Below are 15926 nucleotides of genomic sequence, written 5' to 3' on the forward strand. Positions count from 1 at the left end.
TACACCCTCCTCCTCCTCTTCCTCCTCCACTCTCTGCCTGCTCTCACATCAGCGCCACTCCTGCAGCTCGCAGCAGTGCAGCTACAGTAAGCAGCGAGGCACATGAGAAAATGGTATGGATGTCTGGTCGTCACGGACAAGTCATATGAGCATCTAATGGGGGGAAGAGAGGAGACGTCAATAATGAATAAGATGAGAGCATGTAGCACGTGGACTCAAAAGACCATGTATAATTGGGAGGGGGGGCAGTGTAATTCACAAAAAATATATCACATTCTGTAGTTACCGAACTGTGATTATGTGGAGGTCAACTCTATACTACCTCAGAGGTGTCCAAACTACGGCCTGGGGGCATTTGCCGTCTGTTAGCAATTTTTTATTTGTTTCTCTGTGTTGCAGTGATTGTGAATTATCGATCTGGGCCAACAAGTGGTGCTCCAATTGATCGGTCACTGATCGTGATGGGGTGATTTCTGTGAAAAATTATGTGATTGGCAGATGTCGATCAATGCCTTTCATTGCTGATCACAAATGAACAATCACCCACAGCTCATACTTTGCAGCCCGCAACCAACTAAAGACCAGCCTGTGGGCAGTTTAGCGTGCCCTCCCTCTTTCCTTCACACTGCACACGCAACACAGCAGACCAACCAAACGTGGTGCCATGTGAAGGTTTTATGTGATTTGAGTGTGCAGCTAATACATGTGATATTTAATGTTACAGGCAAACTGGAGTCAAAACAAAAATTTCATATTCTTATTTACTCAGCGATCATGTCAAATGTACAGGTACACAAAAACATCAGTGTACGGTTAAAGTGCTACTAGTGGGTAGGATTGAGAATAGTACATGCGGTCACTAGACACCTGTTGTATATAACTGAATGAGATTCAATGCAAGAGTTATTTTCAAAACGGTTCCTTTATACAGATGATAAAAAAAATTCATTATATTTTACTATATTGTGTTCCCTTATTAGGCTGCTTTCGGAAGGAAAGGTATCATTTACACAATAATTCAAATAAATATATTGTTTCATTAATATTGTAATGGCAGCCCGGTAGTCCAGTGATTAGCACGTAGACTTCACAGTTCAGAGGTACCGGGTTCAATTCCAGCTCCAGCCTCCCTGTGTGGAGTTTGAATGTTCTCCCCAGGCCTGCGTGGGTTTTCTCCGGGTGCTCCGGTTTCCTCCCACATTCCAAAAACATGCTTGGCAGGCCGATTGAACACTCTGAATTGTCCCTAGGTGTGAGTGTGGGCGTGGATGGTTGTTTGTCTCTGTGTGCCCTGCGATTGGCTGGCGACTGATTCAGGGTGTACCCCGCCTACTGCCCGAAGACGGCTGCAACCCTAGTGAGGATGAAGCGGTTCGGAAGATGAATGAATGAATAATATTGTAATTGGGCCTTATTCTTGTCGAGATTCTTGTCTTGGATTTCATTCAAATGCATACGAAATGAGTCCAGAGATTACAGATAATGCTGTTATTGGATCAAACAATTAAGAACGTCAAATGGATCCAGTTTGCCGTTCTGGACTGTGGGTAAAAAGGCAAACAGCCATGCTTAAATTAACTTGTCACACCGCCAGTGGCCAACGGTCATTAAAGGTTTACCGGTACTTCTGTTTATAGACGCATAGGAACGAAGAATCAAATGCGTAGTTCAATTGTTGTTTTTCGAAGTACACTGAGTCACGAACCCATTTGTTTTAAAAAGGAAGTGAAGAAAATGTTGACCACAAACAAGAAGACGAGGCCCAGAGGGGGGAGTGAAATGAGGCAACCTTCAAATCTTGCTAGCCGCTTCAAGACAGCAAATTCTGCCTTTAAGTACACTGTGTGAGTCTTCTAAAAATAAAAAAATAAAAAAGTACATCAAGGGTAATTTTCCCAGAGTAAATCTTTTGAGTTTTGTTCACCACCAATAGCCACCGTTGACACTTATATACTGGAGATCGACTAACTCAATCGTCATTGTAAAGAATTTGGCTTAATTCTATTAAGTCACACACAATAAAACAACAACACATGTAAAATGCCTTCATGCACTTTGAGTAAATGACAAAATGGAAAACAAAAGTCACGGCTGTGAGGGTTCTACATCTCCCTGCGCATTCGATCTAATGACCGCATGTGAACAGGCAAGTCATCTAAGTGATTAACCCGGCAGGATTCCACAGACGGTGGGAGGGAGGAAGGTGAAAGGGAAGCGGGATAATGACGTTGAAATAAGACAGGCCAATAGAGAAAAAGAGCCAAAGAAGGGAGGGGTAAAGTCCACACAGACGCAAAGCGTTGTGGTCAAATTCACGGAGTGACACAATACAACACCTTGGTGAAGGATGCAAGAGCCCGTATGACCTCAGTGTTTTATATTAAGTGGATCTTTTTGACTTACATTTGGGTTGACCTGCTCATCAGTTGCCCTGGACCTGCTGAGGAAGTCCCGCTGCCGGCGCAGGGTCAACAGCAGGAGGAGGAGACGCGCGGCGGTCAGGTCGGGCAAGAAACTCGAGAAGCATCTCAGAAGCGTGATGAGGACGGCGCGCAGGGCCAGCAATGTGGAGGTGCCTTCCTTCCTCCGCCAGCTGGTTAAAGAAACAGAGAAGATGGTAACCTTCTTTTTCAAAGGCGGCTCAAGAGAAAAGGGGCCCGAGGAGCAGGAGAACTTCGACGAAGATGATGACATGCCCAGCCCGTACCTGGAGAGGCCTATTCTGGAAAAACACGTGTCCGAGGGGGGGTCTCAATTGGGGGTAAATTACGCGGTGGCGAGCATGCAGGGCTGGAGGGCTCAGATGGAGGACGCGCACACTTGCATGCCTCACATGAGAGGGGAGCTGAGCGAGTGGGCCTACTTCGCCGTGTTTGATGGCCATGCAGGGAACACCGTGGCCCAGTACTGCTCCAGGAACCTGCTGGACCACATCCTCGCCACAGGTACTGGAACATAAAATGAGACAGATTTATTTTGGGCTCTAAAGGATATTAGATGTGTCAATAGCACAACAATATGTCACAGTGCGGGTATGATGGACAATTCTCTCTAAAGCACCTTTTTTTAGAAAGGAAAAGTGACAGGAAGTGGATCAATTAATACAACTGTGTGGATAAACATGCATCACAATTCATTTTTTGTTGCTCCTTCTGGTGTGTGTGACGTGGCCACCAGGGAGCAGTACGATACAGTCACGAAGACAAAAAAGACTTGGTTTAAGTGACTCGGTAAACTACAGTAATTTGTGCCAGTTTTTGCAGAGGACAAAGAATATATGCATGTGACTGTTGCATCATCTGTCTACATGTGTTTCAATATCCGTTGCTTTAGGTGCTATAACAGCGCGTGAGATGCGATTTGTAAGCCCGTGTTCGGCATTGTGAGTTAGCATTCAGCTAGCGGAAGGCAAAGTTGTGTGGTTGTTGTAAATACAAACTTCTGCTCCACACTTCAGACCATTTATCAATAATGTAGTGAAAATGAGTCGGATGAATATTGACTTTGCAAGTCAATTTATAGTGCGTGCCCCAAAATATTTTACTTGCACACCTAATATTTCAGGTTAGGGGCGACTGCACTACGAACAAAGTTAGGCCGGAGTTGTGTTTGAAGTAAACTCCAATTCTCAGACAATTGTTTGACCTTTGTCATTTTGGACGGCCATATAGTAATGTCGAAATAAATACATTTGACACAGGTGGGGTAAAAGCAAGCGAAGACCCAGAGCAGGTGAAGGAGGGCATCCGTGAGGGATTCCTTGAAATTGATCGACACATGCACAAACTGGCCCACGAGGACAACTGGGACCGCAGCGGCACCACGGCGGCGGCAGTCATGATCTCCCCGCAATACGTGTACTTCATCAACTGCGGGGATTCGCGCACTCTCCTCTGTAAGGACGGCCAGCTGGTCTTCTACACCGAGGACCACAAGCCTTTCAACCCCAGGGAGAAGGAGCGTATACAGAACGCTGGCGGCTCTGTCACGCTACAGCGCATCAACGGCTCTCTGGCCGTATCCAGAGCCTTGGGCGACTTCGATTTCAAGGAAGTGGACTGGAGGCCGCAGACGGAGCAGCTGGTGTCGCCCGAGCCTGAAGTGTATGAAGTGGAGCGGGCGGCCCGGGACGAGTTCATCGTGCTGGCGTGCGACGGCGTTTGGGACGCCATCGGCAACGAGGAACTCTGCGCTTTCGTGCACAGCCGCCTGCAGGTGTGCAACGACCTGCGAGAGATTTGCACACAAGTCATCGACCTCTGCCTCTATAAGGTGAGACGATATGAAAATATGTTAAGTGGGCCGGGCCAATACGGCCTTGAAATTTGATCTCGCAGTGTGTGTGTGTGTGTGCGCGTGTGTTTGTGTGTATGTGTATGAAGTGCCTGAACAAACTGTCCATTTACAAACCTGAAAAACTGAGTAAATGTCCATTTCCCTTTCATCAAGTAATAAAGTGATCTGTTAAATAAAACAACTATTCTTCGATCCCTATACCGCTTTAATATGCCTTACAACTATACAAAAATCTGACTTTCATTCGAGAAAATGTTGTCTTGCAATTAAAAAAAAAAGTCAAATACCCAAAAAGGGAGCATATCGAGAAAACCTAATGAGATGTTTGGTTTCTACATTTGAAACTGCACTAGAAAATTTTGTTGGCTACTTTTTTTTAAACAGTAATGTAATAAACAATAGCAGATTAATTGTACAAAGGTAAATGTTTTGGTTTTATCGGTTAAGATTATTATAAAGTAAAGCCAAATGAACCATGATTAATTCAAACAACTCTTCATTTATCTACTTCAATTGGAGCTGTTGACTTGCTCAACACTTTCACTTGCAGTCAATACAACAACTTCACAAAACTACCAAACGTCAGTCAGTAAATCATGAATCAGATTACAACAAGAATGCAAACACATTTTTGGCTTTATCACTTCAACTTTTCATGCTTCATGAAACAATATTTAAACTAGACACAGACACAATATAAAAAAAACACACACACAAAAAATAAAGCTGACTGGCCGACCAAAAATATTTTTTTTTATTGCATTCTACTAGAATGCGGTGTTGATTTGAATTTGATTAATTTTTCAGCCTTAATTCGCACTTTTTCATGTAGGTAAATGTGGCAACCAAACATCTCTATTAGAAACAGCGCTCAGTTTTCACCACTGCACACGACAAGCACAACAATAAAACACATATATATGTTTGTGACAGGACTATGTAAGGCGGATTTTTGTTGTCATACACATATACACACAAAAACATTCCAGGTGTCCCAAAAGTGATGAAAGTAAAGTGCGGTAATAGTGAAAACTTCTATGGTTACTTAACACAGGTACACAGGTGTTTTGATGAATGGAGCGCTTTGCATTGAAGGGAGATGTGGGCATGACAAAGAGGTATTACACTGACGTCGATTTGTAAGTAGATTTGTCCTCCCTCCCGCTCAAGAGCATCAACCTGACGCTATAAATAGGCATGTGCGGTATTATTGCACGTTGGAAGACAGCACGACACATGGCTGGGATTAGCAGTGAATGTGACGTAGCACTATTGCTCAATATATACCAGCTAAGGGGCATTATCCAACCCTTACATGGCTTTCTATTTATGATACCTGAAAAGCTTAAAGTCTACCAACACTCATTCATGAGCTTTGCTCCTCCTCGGTTGTTTGATGACATCATCGAGGATGTGTATGATGTCAGCAGCATCAAAGTGCCTCAGAATATCCTGGACAAGCAGTACAAAAAGAGAATTATAATAAATATAAAGTAAATAAATATAAAGTGCCCTACAGGGCTACTTTGCTTTGGCAATGTCTTCAAAATTATATATTATCTTCATGGCATGTTACTTCAGTACTAATTTATTATAATTCCTTTTTAATAGACACTCTTCGCTTTCTTTCTTTCTGAAAAGACTTCGTAGCAGTCATCAAACTTCATAACTTTGTTTTTTGCTTTCTTCCGCCCCCGACAGGGCAGTTTGGATAACATCAGCATCATCATAGTGTGCCTCCCGGGCGCCCCCCAGGTGTCTCAAGAGGCACTGCAACGGGAGGCGGCGCTGGAGCAACACATTGACATGAAAGTAGAAGGTGCTTCTCGAACCTCTCAAAAACACAACTTTGGGTTTTGTTGTTTATTTTCTAGTTTTCTCTTTCGAATCTATTTTCATTTTCAGAAATCATCAAGATGATGCGGTCCAAAGATGAGGATCCTGACCTTTTGGATGTGATCAAGTTCCTGAGGGAGGAGGAAATACCGGGACTTCCTCCAGGGGGCGGCATCACCAGCAAGTAAGCACTATCATGAAACACACACAAGGACTCACAATGAGGATGCAACACTTGGAAAAATGTTGTCCATTTGACATTTGTCACCATGCAGGCGAGATTGCATCATCGCTTCATATCAGAAACACATCGCAGTTCTCAGGACCGAGCCAATGGTAAAATCGAACACAAACACACTAGATCGTTTAATTTGATCTTTTATTGTTCTCATTTTTATTGTGGCAAATGACTTGGGATGCATGATACACAGTCAAAATTTCCCTCTTTGAGCCATCTGATAACTAGGACTTTGCTGACTTTGATTTGAAAGGGAGAAAACATGCCCAATAAGGCCTTACTGTCAGCATGCGTTTACATAAATAGGTTCATTTTTTTACAACATACAGAACATAATGCGGCTGTTTTATGACCTTTTAGGATATGGGCGGATCAGAAGAGGACTCCAACTAAAAGCATCAGCATGGAAACACTGTGATCAGCATCCTTCCCAAAGCCCTTCCACATTTCAGAGGAGCTCACAGACTTTTTACATGACATATTTATTTATTTAAGCCAAGTTGTGGGCAGTTTTGAAAATTTTAAATTATTTAACCCGATCAATATGCATCATGTGCTGGAAAGCTTCTGTATAAGGCGGGTGAACATTTCCAGTAAAATACAGCACAAGTTCTTCATGTTTGTTTAAAAAAAAACTATATCACTTAAATACTACAAATATACTGTAAATGTGTGTGTTTGTAAGTGTTATGGAATTTCTAATAATGTGGTTTATTTACTTAAGTGAAATTGTAAATATCTGATCAAATAATATTACTATTTAATAAGATAAGATAAGATATCCTTTATTAGTCCCACACTGGGGAAATTTACAGCCTCCAGCAGCAAGAATGTAGGCAGAAAGAAGAAGAAAAAACAAACAAATAGGTAATGGTATGAATCATAATAGGTATGAATCTAAAGTATTTTAACAAAATAAAACTAAAACAATCTCAGTATGAAATTACACACCGTTGCATAAAAACCACACAATCAAAATAGAGCATTATTATCACTGTAAATGCCAAATTTTGGATAGAGCGCTTGTCATGAAATTGGCCCATGTGCGTATATTACGGACACTATACTGTATTGTACACACGACAAGAAACACTGTGCTCGCTGCACGTGCCGCATGTTATCGTGAAGACATACAGCAGAGAAATGACTCTTAAAGAAGTTGACATGATGCTGCTATGGTTCAAAAGGTGAACAGGAACCCAAGACAGCATAAAAGAATGCACAAGCAAACGAGAGAGAGAGAGAGAGAGAGAGAGAGAGAGAGAGAGAGAGAGATACACCGAATTAGCACAAATGACTGACAGGAACATTGAGAGACTGTGTGAGGAGTGACGTCACACCTTATGTAACCGTTTTTCACGGCATACAAATGACATGCAAGATGAGCTGAGCCCTGCCGCGATTAACGAAAAACTAAAATTTGATGCCACCCAAAAAAGGATTTGTAATTGCTCTAGATGTCTCCAAAAAGGCACATAAAATACTGTGAGGATCATGAGGCACCAACACTATGTATCTAGCATGTACAGGATCATAAACCCACGTTACATACAACACTGCCCTGCTGCAAATAATGATGATCATTTTTCATAAATTGGAACCAAATAATTGGATGAAAATTTCCACTCTTTTTAAATCGGTAGTGCACAAACATTAATTATGATTCAATCACTTGATGAGGCTGAAATTCTGAGCATTTGGAAATGTCAAATTCAAAAGATAGCTAAATGATTTATCAATGATCAAAAATTTGCAATAAGATAATCAATTATGTGTCGATTAATTGTTGAACCGCTACAAGGCTGTATTCAGTCGTTAAATTAAAAAGCCATCTTCACACGAGGCTCGTTCAAAGCTAGGACACTAGCCTAAAAAGCATGCTCGCACAAACTGAAAGTGTCACTCCACATGGCTAAAAATGCACACTTGTATTTTATACATATGGTTAAGGGTCATTAAACTCCCTCTTTCACATTAATCATTTGCCACTCCAATTTGAAGTTTACTGCAAAACTAAACAAGACAAAGACAATTATATGTTGGCTATTCAATCACATTTGCCTCATGAAATGTTGCTAGTTTAATGCTAACACTGTAGCGCAAATTCCCATGAATTATCAAGATGGAAAAACTCTGAATCTTTCTTTCCACTTAATCATGTTATTAGATGTCTTTTTAAAGGTAGAATACCAAAGAATGTTTTTTTTTTTAAATACAATCATTTATATTTTTGGGGATTTTTTTGTGGCAGAGGAACAAATTAATAGCATTTGGTATTTCCATTCAATTCAATGAGGAAAGAAAACAAATAGTCTCCATTTCAATCACTCTTTTGAATCATAAAAGCTCCATCCAAATACTTCTGTGTCTGACAGACATACAAATGAGAGGTTGAAAGCACACACGAAGGTCTTTGTCATGTGTCTTCGGAATGTGTTGTAAGGGTGCGTGGTGAGGATCGGCACCTGTGTATTAAGTGACTCAGCAGAACCTTTATTGGACAGAAGTTCCTTCTCATGTCCTCACTCCACAAAAGTCAAGACGGGAGACCTCACGCACACAAAAATTCTACGACAGGACGACCGAAAGAACAGAGAAAAGGTGAGTAGTAATTCAATATGTTGGGTTGGTTGTAAATTCAGATTAGGTAGAGCATGTGCTTGGGAGGGCCTGAATTTTAAAGAAACTAATTAGGTCTACAGATTTTATTGGCCACGTTGGTGTTTGAATCATGTCTAAATTGACAAGACGTTCAAACTAGAACAAAACAAATCCATTCAAAAGTGCAAAGGAATTATGTAAATGTGATGTACTGTATATGTAAATCAACATGTAGCGACTGTAAGAGGAGAAATAATTCACTGTTCATTGAATTATTCAAATATTCTACAGGGTGTCCCATAAGGTTCCATTTTTTTCTTTTTGTAACTTATTTTTAAAAAATGTGATTGTAATGTATTTCATATGCACAAAGAATACATTGCTGGATGCCGGCGAGTGCATCACAAATGACTGACACTTCCTCAGTTATGTCATAGGTCGTGATTTTTTGGGGGGAGGGGGGGGGGTTCTTGGTTGTGTTTTCTCAAAACTCAAATTAGAGGCACAAGAATGGGCCAAAGAGGGCCCATTAAAAAAAAAAAAAGATTATTTAAGTAACGAACTACAACCAGGTCAGACTGACAGTATTAATAAACATGATGGCAAGGTGTCAACTGAAAAAGACATCACAGTTGCTCAGGGATCAGGAAACGACCCATCATGGCTCAGCTTGCACATGTCACATGACTAAACCCAGAAAACTATCAAGCTATGATTGGTCGTTACCTGAGAAACTGTTAGCAGACAGCAAGCGGCAAAATGGTCACCCCTTGGGATGGAGAAAAACGTGGATTTTGCTGCTTAATTCATATTCCACAAACACAATATTTAATCGGAATGTCATGTTTAGATGAATGGGACACATTGAACATATTATTATAAAGATAGTTTTTGACTTGACTTCCCCTTTTAGTACATGTTATTGCCCCCCTATATTTAAAAATAGTGTTAAAAGTTAAAACTGTGCATGTTATAGGGCCGTAAAACACTTTTTAGGAATGAAACCTCAGTCTAATTTTTGAATGATTGGGCCTACTACTCTATGATATTTTAAAGTTATTGGTGATAATGGACAGCAACATTTTAAGTTAACCAGTTCAGGGTGTGCCGAAGTCAGGTGGGATAGGCTCCAGCACACCCACGACCCTCATTAGGATCTGGGTTTTAATTCAATACAGTATGCCAAATTGTTGCTGTTTAGCGTGAAGGTAAATGAATTGCCAAACGTATTAGGAGCTTCCACAAGTTGAATTGGGTCTCATCATAAAACACGTGTCATGAGGGACATGAAATGTTAGTAACGAGGCATCGAACTGGGTAAAGAGACACGTTTCCACCAGGAAGTGCGAGCCGGTCCACGAGTGTCCCCTCTCACCTGCAGCCCAGCGCCATGCCCCTGAACGTCGGAGACACCGGCTACGGCAGTGTGGCCGACCCGGGCCTCTCGGCCAGCGGGGCCGCCGGCTCCTCGGAGACGGCCGCTCTGCTCGTCCCAGAGTTCGGAGAGGAGGGACAGCAGGAGCAGGAGTGGCGGCCTATGAGCAAGGAGGAGCTGGAGGAGTCGGCGGGCGGGCCCGGCTGGAGGAGAGTCCGCTGCTACCTGGTGGTGCTCTTCTGGCTGGCGTGGCTGGCCATGCTGGCTATCTCCGTGGCCATCATCGTCACCAGCCCGCGGCCCGTCGCGACCCCGCTAACTTGGTGGCAGAAGTCGGTCTTTTTACACCTGCAGTCCGACCTCTTCACTGGGACGCCTTCCGAGAGCTCAGGGGCCGTCGAGGGTGAGACAATTAATTTAAGCGAAATGTATCAATATTTAATTTGTATTTTGCTATTTTTTGAAGCGAATTACCAACTGCCAGTGTGGGGTACACGTTTTTAAAGGGCTTCGTCCTTTGAACGAGTGGCAAAATACTGAAAACATTTCCTACCGCGGGAGATTCACATACGCATGCGCAATTGTGCATTACAGAAACTTGGATATGGACCGGACGAAGCTCACCGCCAGTCTAAATTAAGCACATATTGTATATAGAAAATGCTATATATTGATCTTTTTCTGCACCATTAACTTGTTACCGTCAAGAGTTAAGGCAATGTTTTTTCCGTCTATATTTTGGCTTTATCACCCTTCCATGCAATACCCCGTACAGTTTACCAACACGGTCGAACGACATTCCTACTCATTCGTTAGAACGACATAGCCCAGTCCAAAATGTTTACCCCGTCTCATAAATTAGAACAGTCATATGGTGGCCGGTGATTTGAGCGAATGAGATGGCTGATATACTGCTTCTATGGAAAGCAGAATTATTTTTCGGTTTTTTTGGGTTGTTTTACTGCTATCTAAAGTTACAGATAGGAATGACACACTAATCCAGATCTTGTGTCACTTAATGTTAAGAACGATACAAGTAAAATAATGCATTTATTACACACAGTATAATGTTAATAAGGATTTTTAAAGACATTTAATTTACTAAATGTATTTAACAAAATTATTACATTGAAAATTAGACTAATTAAAGTGAGGACAGTTTGATTGACACTGTCCTACTTTCATTAGTTATTTAATGATGTTTATTTTTCTCATATCGTAGCAAGCAGTGATGGACAACTGCACAGCATGATGTTGGAAAGTTATGAACTGATAATTTGAATATATAAATACAGTAAACAATAAGAGGAAACAATCATGATATTTAAATAACTAAACAATGCAATTATTATAAAGGATTTTACTTAATTTATGTGTGTGTACGCACCAATACAGTGAGAAACTTTCATTCTCAATTGCAGAACGCACCGAAAACGCACTACAATCTTTACAGATGAACTTAAGTGTGTTGCTCAGTTCATGGATCAAAAACCTGTTAAAAAAGTGGAGATTTGTTTTGCCCTGCGATTGGCTGGCCACAAGTCCAGGGTGAGCTAGCATGGGAATAAACCGACTGAAAATGAATCGATACCATGTTGAAACCCACACTGAATGCAAAGAGTTTACTGTTGACTTGGGGAAAAAACACGAGCACCCACTCTCAACCACATTAGATGCAGCAAGGGCCTCCATGCCTTGAGAGGCAATGCAAAATGTTAGATGTTTTCTTTGCTTAAGTAATGATGCTCAGTAATCAATATGTTTTATGTTGAGAGGGAAGAAATTTCATCTGTGCTGTATGTTACATGTTACATAGACAGTACATTTGACAATAAAGTTTTATCCAATCCAATATAGCCGCAAAAACAAACATGCTGTTAAAGAGAAGGAATCCAAATTCAGCATTACTCTATTGTCCAGATAAAAACCTGACAGCTTTATCTTTATCTTTATTTTATTAGCAGGTGTACCTAATGTTTTGGCTGGTTAATGCACAGCACGGATAATTCGATACAGTATACGTACATTCTTTAAAGCGCAAACCCAAACCGTAGTTTAAAAGCCTACATTGAAACATCAGCCCTCTTTTAAAACGCTGCTTTGAAACCCTAAACCCAAGTTTAAAATTCTATTTTTTTCTTCTTCTTTTAATAAAGTCCTGTGCGATCAGCTTCCCTACCTCAAGTCTTTGGGAATCAGTGCTCTCATCCTGAAGGGGTTGTTTGACTCGTCAAACGTCACTGAGAGCGGGGAGCGCTCGGGAACGTTGCCGCAGGTTCAGCGTCTGCTTGGCGCGAGTGAAAATGCAGGTGAGTAAGCCATAGGTTTTAGACTAGGGCTGAACGATTTAGAAAAATACGCTAATTGAGATTTCTTACTGAATTCCACCAAAAAGTGTGGCATTAAAATAAATTGGTAAATCACACATCAGATTACAACAAAAATTAAAACCAATCTGGCTTTATCATGTCAGATTTTCGTGTTTGAAGATTTGATGCTTGCGTTTGCTTATGGATCGACTCGCAGGCCTCAAAGTGGGACTGGACGTATGCGATGTCCAGCTTTTTGGGGCTCGTGAAGACTTGGAGAGTCAAGAAGCTTGGAATGCCACGCAGGTCTGACATGATCCCATCGAAAAACTTTGGTTTAGCAATGCTGCATTTGCTGAAATGCGAATGACATTTCCATAGCGTGCGCTTCGTTTCTGGTTGGGTCGAGGTGTGGTGGGATTCTTCATGTGTGACACAGATGCATCGTATACAGAAAAGGTAAATACTTTCAGAGCTTTTAAGAAAATATATATTATCAACGTTTTATAAAAAAGAGATATTGATATTGCAGTCTCTGATGCTGTGGAAAGGTGTCTTGGAGGAGTTCAGTGAAAAAGATGAAGAAAGGTATTGTCAATTGTTTATTGGTGTATAGATTTTAGACATGATGGTGTGAAGTTGACATTTCCCTAATGACTCAGCGTAATTATTTCTGTATCTAAATTGGTGCCTTTATTCATTCGCTCCATGACCAGGGTTGTAACTAAAAGTAATCTTATTTTAAATTATGTTTCCAAATTAAAATGAATAAAAATCACATTAATCTGTTCCAACCCTCGTGCTCACTAAGCTGCAGTACAATTTGTCATTTTTTCCCCCAGAGGTTAAAGAATGTATACCTGTGAGTAGTGTTACACTGTCTTGTGTGTCTAAATCCGCACCACTTGTGTTTACATTAAATGGGTTTTTAATACCGTAAACTCTATGCTAATTGTTAGCCTGTAAATGGCGTACTGCATTGTGTGTTAGCATTAAGCTAGCAGACGTCCCTTAGGCAAAAGCCGCAAAACACAATGTGTAATTCTCTTTGTTTGATGTTTCATTTGATGGCAGACTTCAACTGGAAATGTTCATAAACAGCTTGAATATTCTTTTTTGAAGAATTTTTACTTATTATTACAAACGATCGCTTGTCGTGAGTGAGTTAGTTGTGTTTGTTCCCACCACCTAGCGCTAAAATCACTTGGGCCACTTGTAAATCATGGAACCACTTTGCTACATTGAAATATTCATAAAATAACTTCCCTTGGCTAAATGTTGTTGTTGGGGTTTTTTTTGCATTTTGTTTTATATACATTCAAACAGAGTATGTGTGTGGGTTTTTTTTGGGGGGGGGGGGCAGAATTGTTGTGGTCAGCCAGACACAAGAGCACCTTCCATTCCTGGTAGTCTCCGGCCAGCAGCTCAACGTCTCCTTGGTGGATGTGGTCCTGAGGTCCGTGCTACCCGACTCGCCCCGCCTGCTGTCGGCCCGCCAGGTGGCTGATGCCATCGAGAATCACCTGCAGACGCCTAAAGACACGTGGCTCGGTTGGATGGTGAGAACATCAAACGTGTGTGACATGTTAATCAGTTTGAGTCGGCGCATTATTATGTTGACGCATGCATTATGATATTGACTCTATATTCCCTGAGAACAGTGCTGCTACCTTGTGTTTCCCTATGACTTTTTTTTTGATTTACCGCTAGATTCACCAAAGAAGCACCAAAACTAGAGACTTTCAGTTCAAGGTTGTTGCTGTAGCGCTGTAAATTGAGTGTGAAGGTTTTCTCCCTCTCTCTGTCTCCTCTTTTGAGTGACAGAGAGCTGTCGTCGGCATGCCATCTCTTTTAACGGTGTGCTCTGAGATGAAATACATGTCTGGTTTTTGAGATGCAGCAAACATGAATAGTGGTAATAGTGCTTTTTGTACATCTATTGACGTTGCTTCACGGTTTGTGTTCAAATGTCCATCGCTGAAAGGGTTTCAAAACGACAGCACCACTGCTATTCGTCAGCCTGTCTATGGCATTTCTTATTTTGTGTTAGCATTAAGGTAGCTGACTTAAACCACTTTAACTTTTTGATTTCACACTTCTAAATACGGCAAATGAAAATGTACATATGGCATCATGGTCTGAACTCGTCTCTTGTTAGGTTGGAGGCAAAGCACCTTATGATTTGAGGAGACTGCTGTTGGTGTTGCTCATGACGCTGCCAGGAACACCTGTGGTCCAGTATGACCAATTGTACCCCTCACAGGTTAAGTTTAAGATCCGCATTTAAACATTATTTGGAAAGTACTCAATTAAATTCAAATTCAATTTTTTGTGTTCCTCCACAATGCAGGGAGAAAATGGCAGCGAATCCTCAGACTTCACCGTGAGTAATATCTGTATTTTTCACAAAGCTATTGTGCTGATACTCTTGACTCTTTTATCGCGTTTTTTTTTTTTTGGTCTCGGAACGTACAGTATAATTCACTGAGTCCAAAGATTAGTTCAAATGTGGAGGTATAGCATTCGTGTTTTCCTAAAGGTATATGTAACACGTATGTACTGTAATATTATGGACAGTTCGAACATCAACACGTTGCATAAATGTACGAAAATAAAAAGCTGTACTTAATAATGGTACGATTAAAGGTAAAAATAATTTACCGGTCAATACAACTGAACTAACTGTACAGTACTTAACGATTTATGCAGTTTGGACATTTAATTCAGTCATTTACATACCACAAGAGGGAGCTCTTATACCACACTTTCTTCTTCTTCTTTAGGATAAGTCCAAGTTGAGGCATTCCACTGTGGCCCTGTTCAGCTCGCTGAGTCACATCCGAGCTCGAGAAGAAGCTCTCCTCTTTGGAAGCTTCACTTTCCTCCCGTTCAATGCTTCCTCTAATGCCACTCTGTCTTCTCACTCCTCCTCGCCGCCTCTCCTGGCCTTCCTGCGCTCGTGGGGCTGTGTCCACTTCCTGGTCCTACTCAACGTTGGGTCCGAGCCCCTCGGCCTGGATCCCACCTGGGCTCCAAGCCTGCCTGAGGCCGGCGTTTTCGTAGCCAGCACGGCATTGGCCCGCCTGGGCGCGGTCAACCTCGACACGCTGGTGCTGCAGCCCTGTGAAGCCGTGGTGGTCAAACTGTTTGAACCTGGAAGCTACTCATAATACACATGTGAATTTAATTTAAAAAAAATGTTTTTGTCAATGTGATGGGTGCTATTGAGTCTGTAAAATAAAAGGATCACATCTTTAGGCGGCTTGTTTTT

General features: G+C 41.5%; 2 protein-coding genes and 2 long non-coding RNA genes across 5 annotated transcripts; 2 read left to right on the forward strand and 2 right to left on the reverse strand.

Annotated features, from left to right (window-relative positions):
• Positions 1 to 13: 13 nt before the first annotated feature.
• On the reverse strand, positions 14 to 2772 carry LOC147197367 (uncharacterized). The gene is made up of 3 exons (XR_015102458.1): positions 2708 to 2772; positions 2404 to 2593; positions 14 to 153 (listed from the first exon to the last, which is right to left on the reverse strand). It is a non-coding gene; the product is annotated as an uncharacterized LOC147197367 (long non-coding RNA).
• ppm1na (protein phosphatase, Mg2+/Mn2+ dependent, 1Na (putative)) lies at positions 2319 to 7043 on the forward strand. Its single transcript, XM_086125433.1, has 6 exons — positions 2319 to 2945; positions 3701 to 4272; positions 5998 to 6115; positions 6202 to 6316; positions 6408 to 6468; positions 6731 to 7043. Exons 1-6 carry the CDS (start codon positions 2540 to 2542, stop codon positions 6761 to 6763), a joined length of 1305 nt encoding a protein of 434 aa, XP_085981559.1. The 5' UTR covers positions 2319 to 2539; the 3' UTR covers positions 6764 to 7043.
• LOC147197369 (uncharacterized) lies at positions 6242 to 10624 on the reverse strand. The gene is made up of 3 exons (XR_015102459.1): positions 10572 to 10624; positions 10347 to 10454; positions 6242 to 6323 (listed from the first exon to the last, which is right to left on the reverse strand). It is a non-coding gene; the product is annotated as an uncharacterized LOC147197369 (long non-coding RNA).
• Positions 7130 to 15891, forward strand: LOC147197370 (amino acid transporter heavy chain SLC3A2). Of its 2 annotated transcripts, none has more exons than XM_086125431.1 (10): positions 7130 to 8971; positions 10353 to 10749; positions 12503 to 12655; positions 12873 to 12961; positions 13037 to 13114; positions 13188 to 13243; positions 14019 to 14229; positions 14814 to 14918; positions 15006 to 15038; positions 15439 to 15891. In XM_086125431.1, the coding sequence occupies exons 2-10, from the start codon at positions 10362 to 10364 to the stop codon at positions 15823 to 15825; spliced, it is 1500 nt and encodes a 499-aa protein (XP_085981557.1). In that variant the 5' UTR covers positions 7130 to 8971; positions 10353 to 10361; the 3' UTR covers positions 15826 to 15891. The 2 variants fall into 2 exon arrangements, with proteins under 2 accessions (XP_085981557.1, XP_085981558.1); XM_086125432.1 differs by having other exon boundaries at positions 14019 to 14214.
• The last annotated feature ends 35 nt before the right edge of the window (positions 15892 to 15926 follow it).

Source organism: Hippocampus guttulatus, chromosome 12 (assembly GCF_054856545.1).
Source record: "Hippocampus guttulatus isolate MCC_2025c chromosome 12, RoL_Hgut_1.0, whole genome shotgun sequence".
Taxonomy (NCBI): domain Eukaryota; kingdom Metazoa; phylum Chordata; class Actinopteri; order Syngnathiformes; family Syngnathidae; genus Hippocampus; species Hippocampus guttulatus.

Coding starts and splice junctions, on each gene's coding strand:
- ppm1na (XM_086125433.1), top strand. CDS start 2,540: ATGAGGACGGCGCGCAGGGCCAGCAATGTGGAGGTGCCTTCCTTCCTC. Junction 2,946..3,700: donor GGACCACATCCTCGCCACAG/GTACTGGAACAT, acceptor CATTTGACACAG/GTGGGGTAAAAGCAAGCGAA. Junction 4,273..5,997: donor TCGACCTCTGCCTCTATAAG/GTGAGACGATAT, acceptor CGCCCCCGACAG/GGCAGTTTGGATAACATCAG.
- LOC147197370 (XM_086125431.1), top strand. CDS start 10,362: ATGCCCCTGAACGTCGGAGACACCGGCTACGGCAGTGTGGCCGACCCG. Junction 10,750..12,502: donor GAGCTCAGGGGCCGTCGAGG/GTGAGACAATTA, acceptor CTTTTAATAAAG/TCCTGTGCGATCAGCTTCCC. Junction 15,039..15,438: donor GCGAATCCTCAGACTTCACC/GTGAGTAATATC, acceptor CTTCTTCTTTAG/GATAAGTCCAAGTTGAGGCA.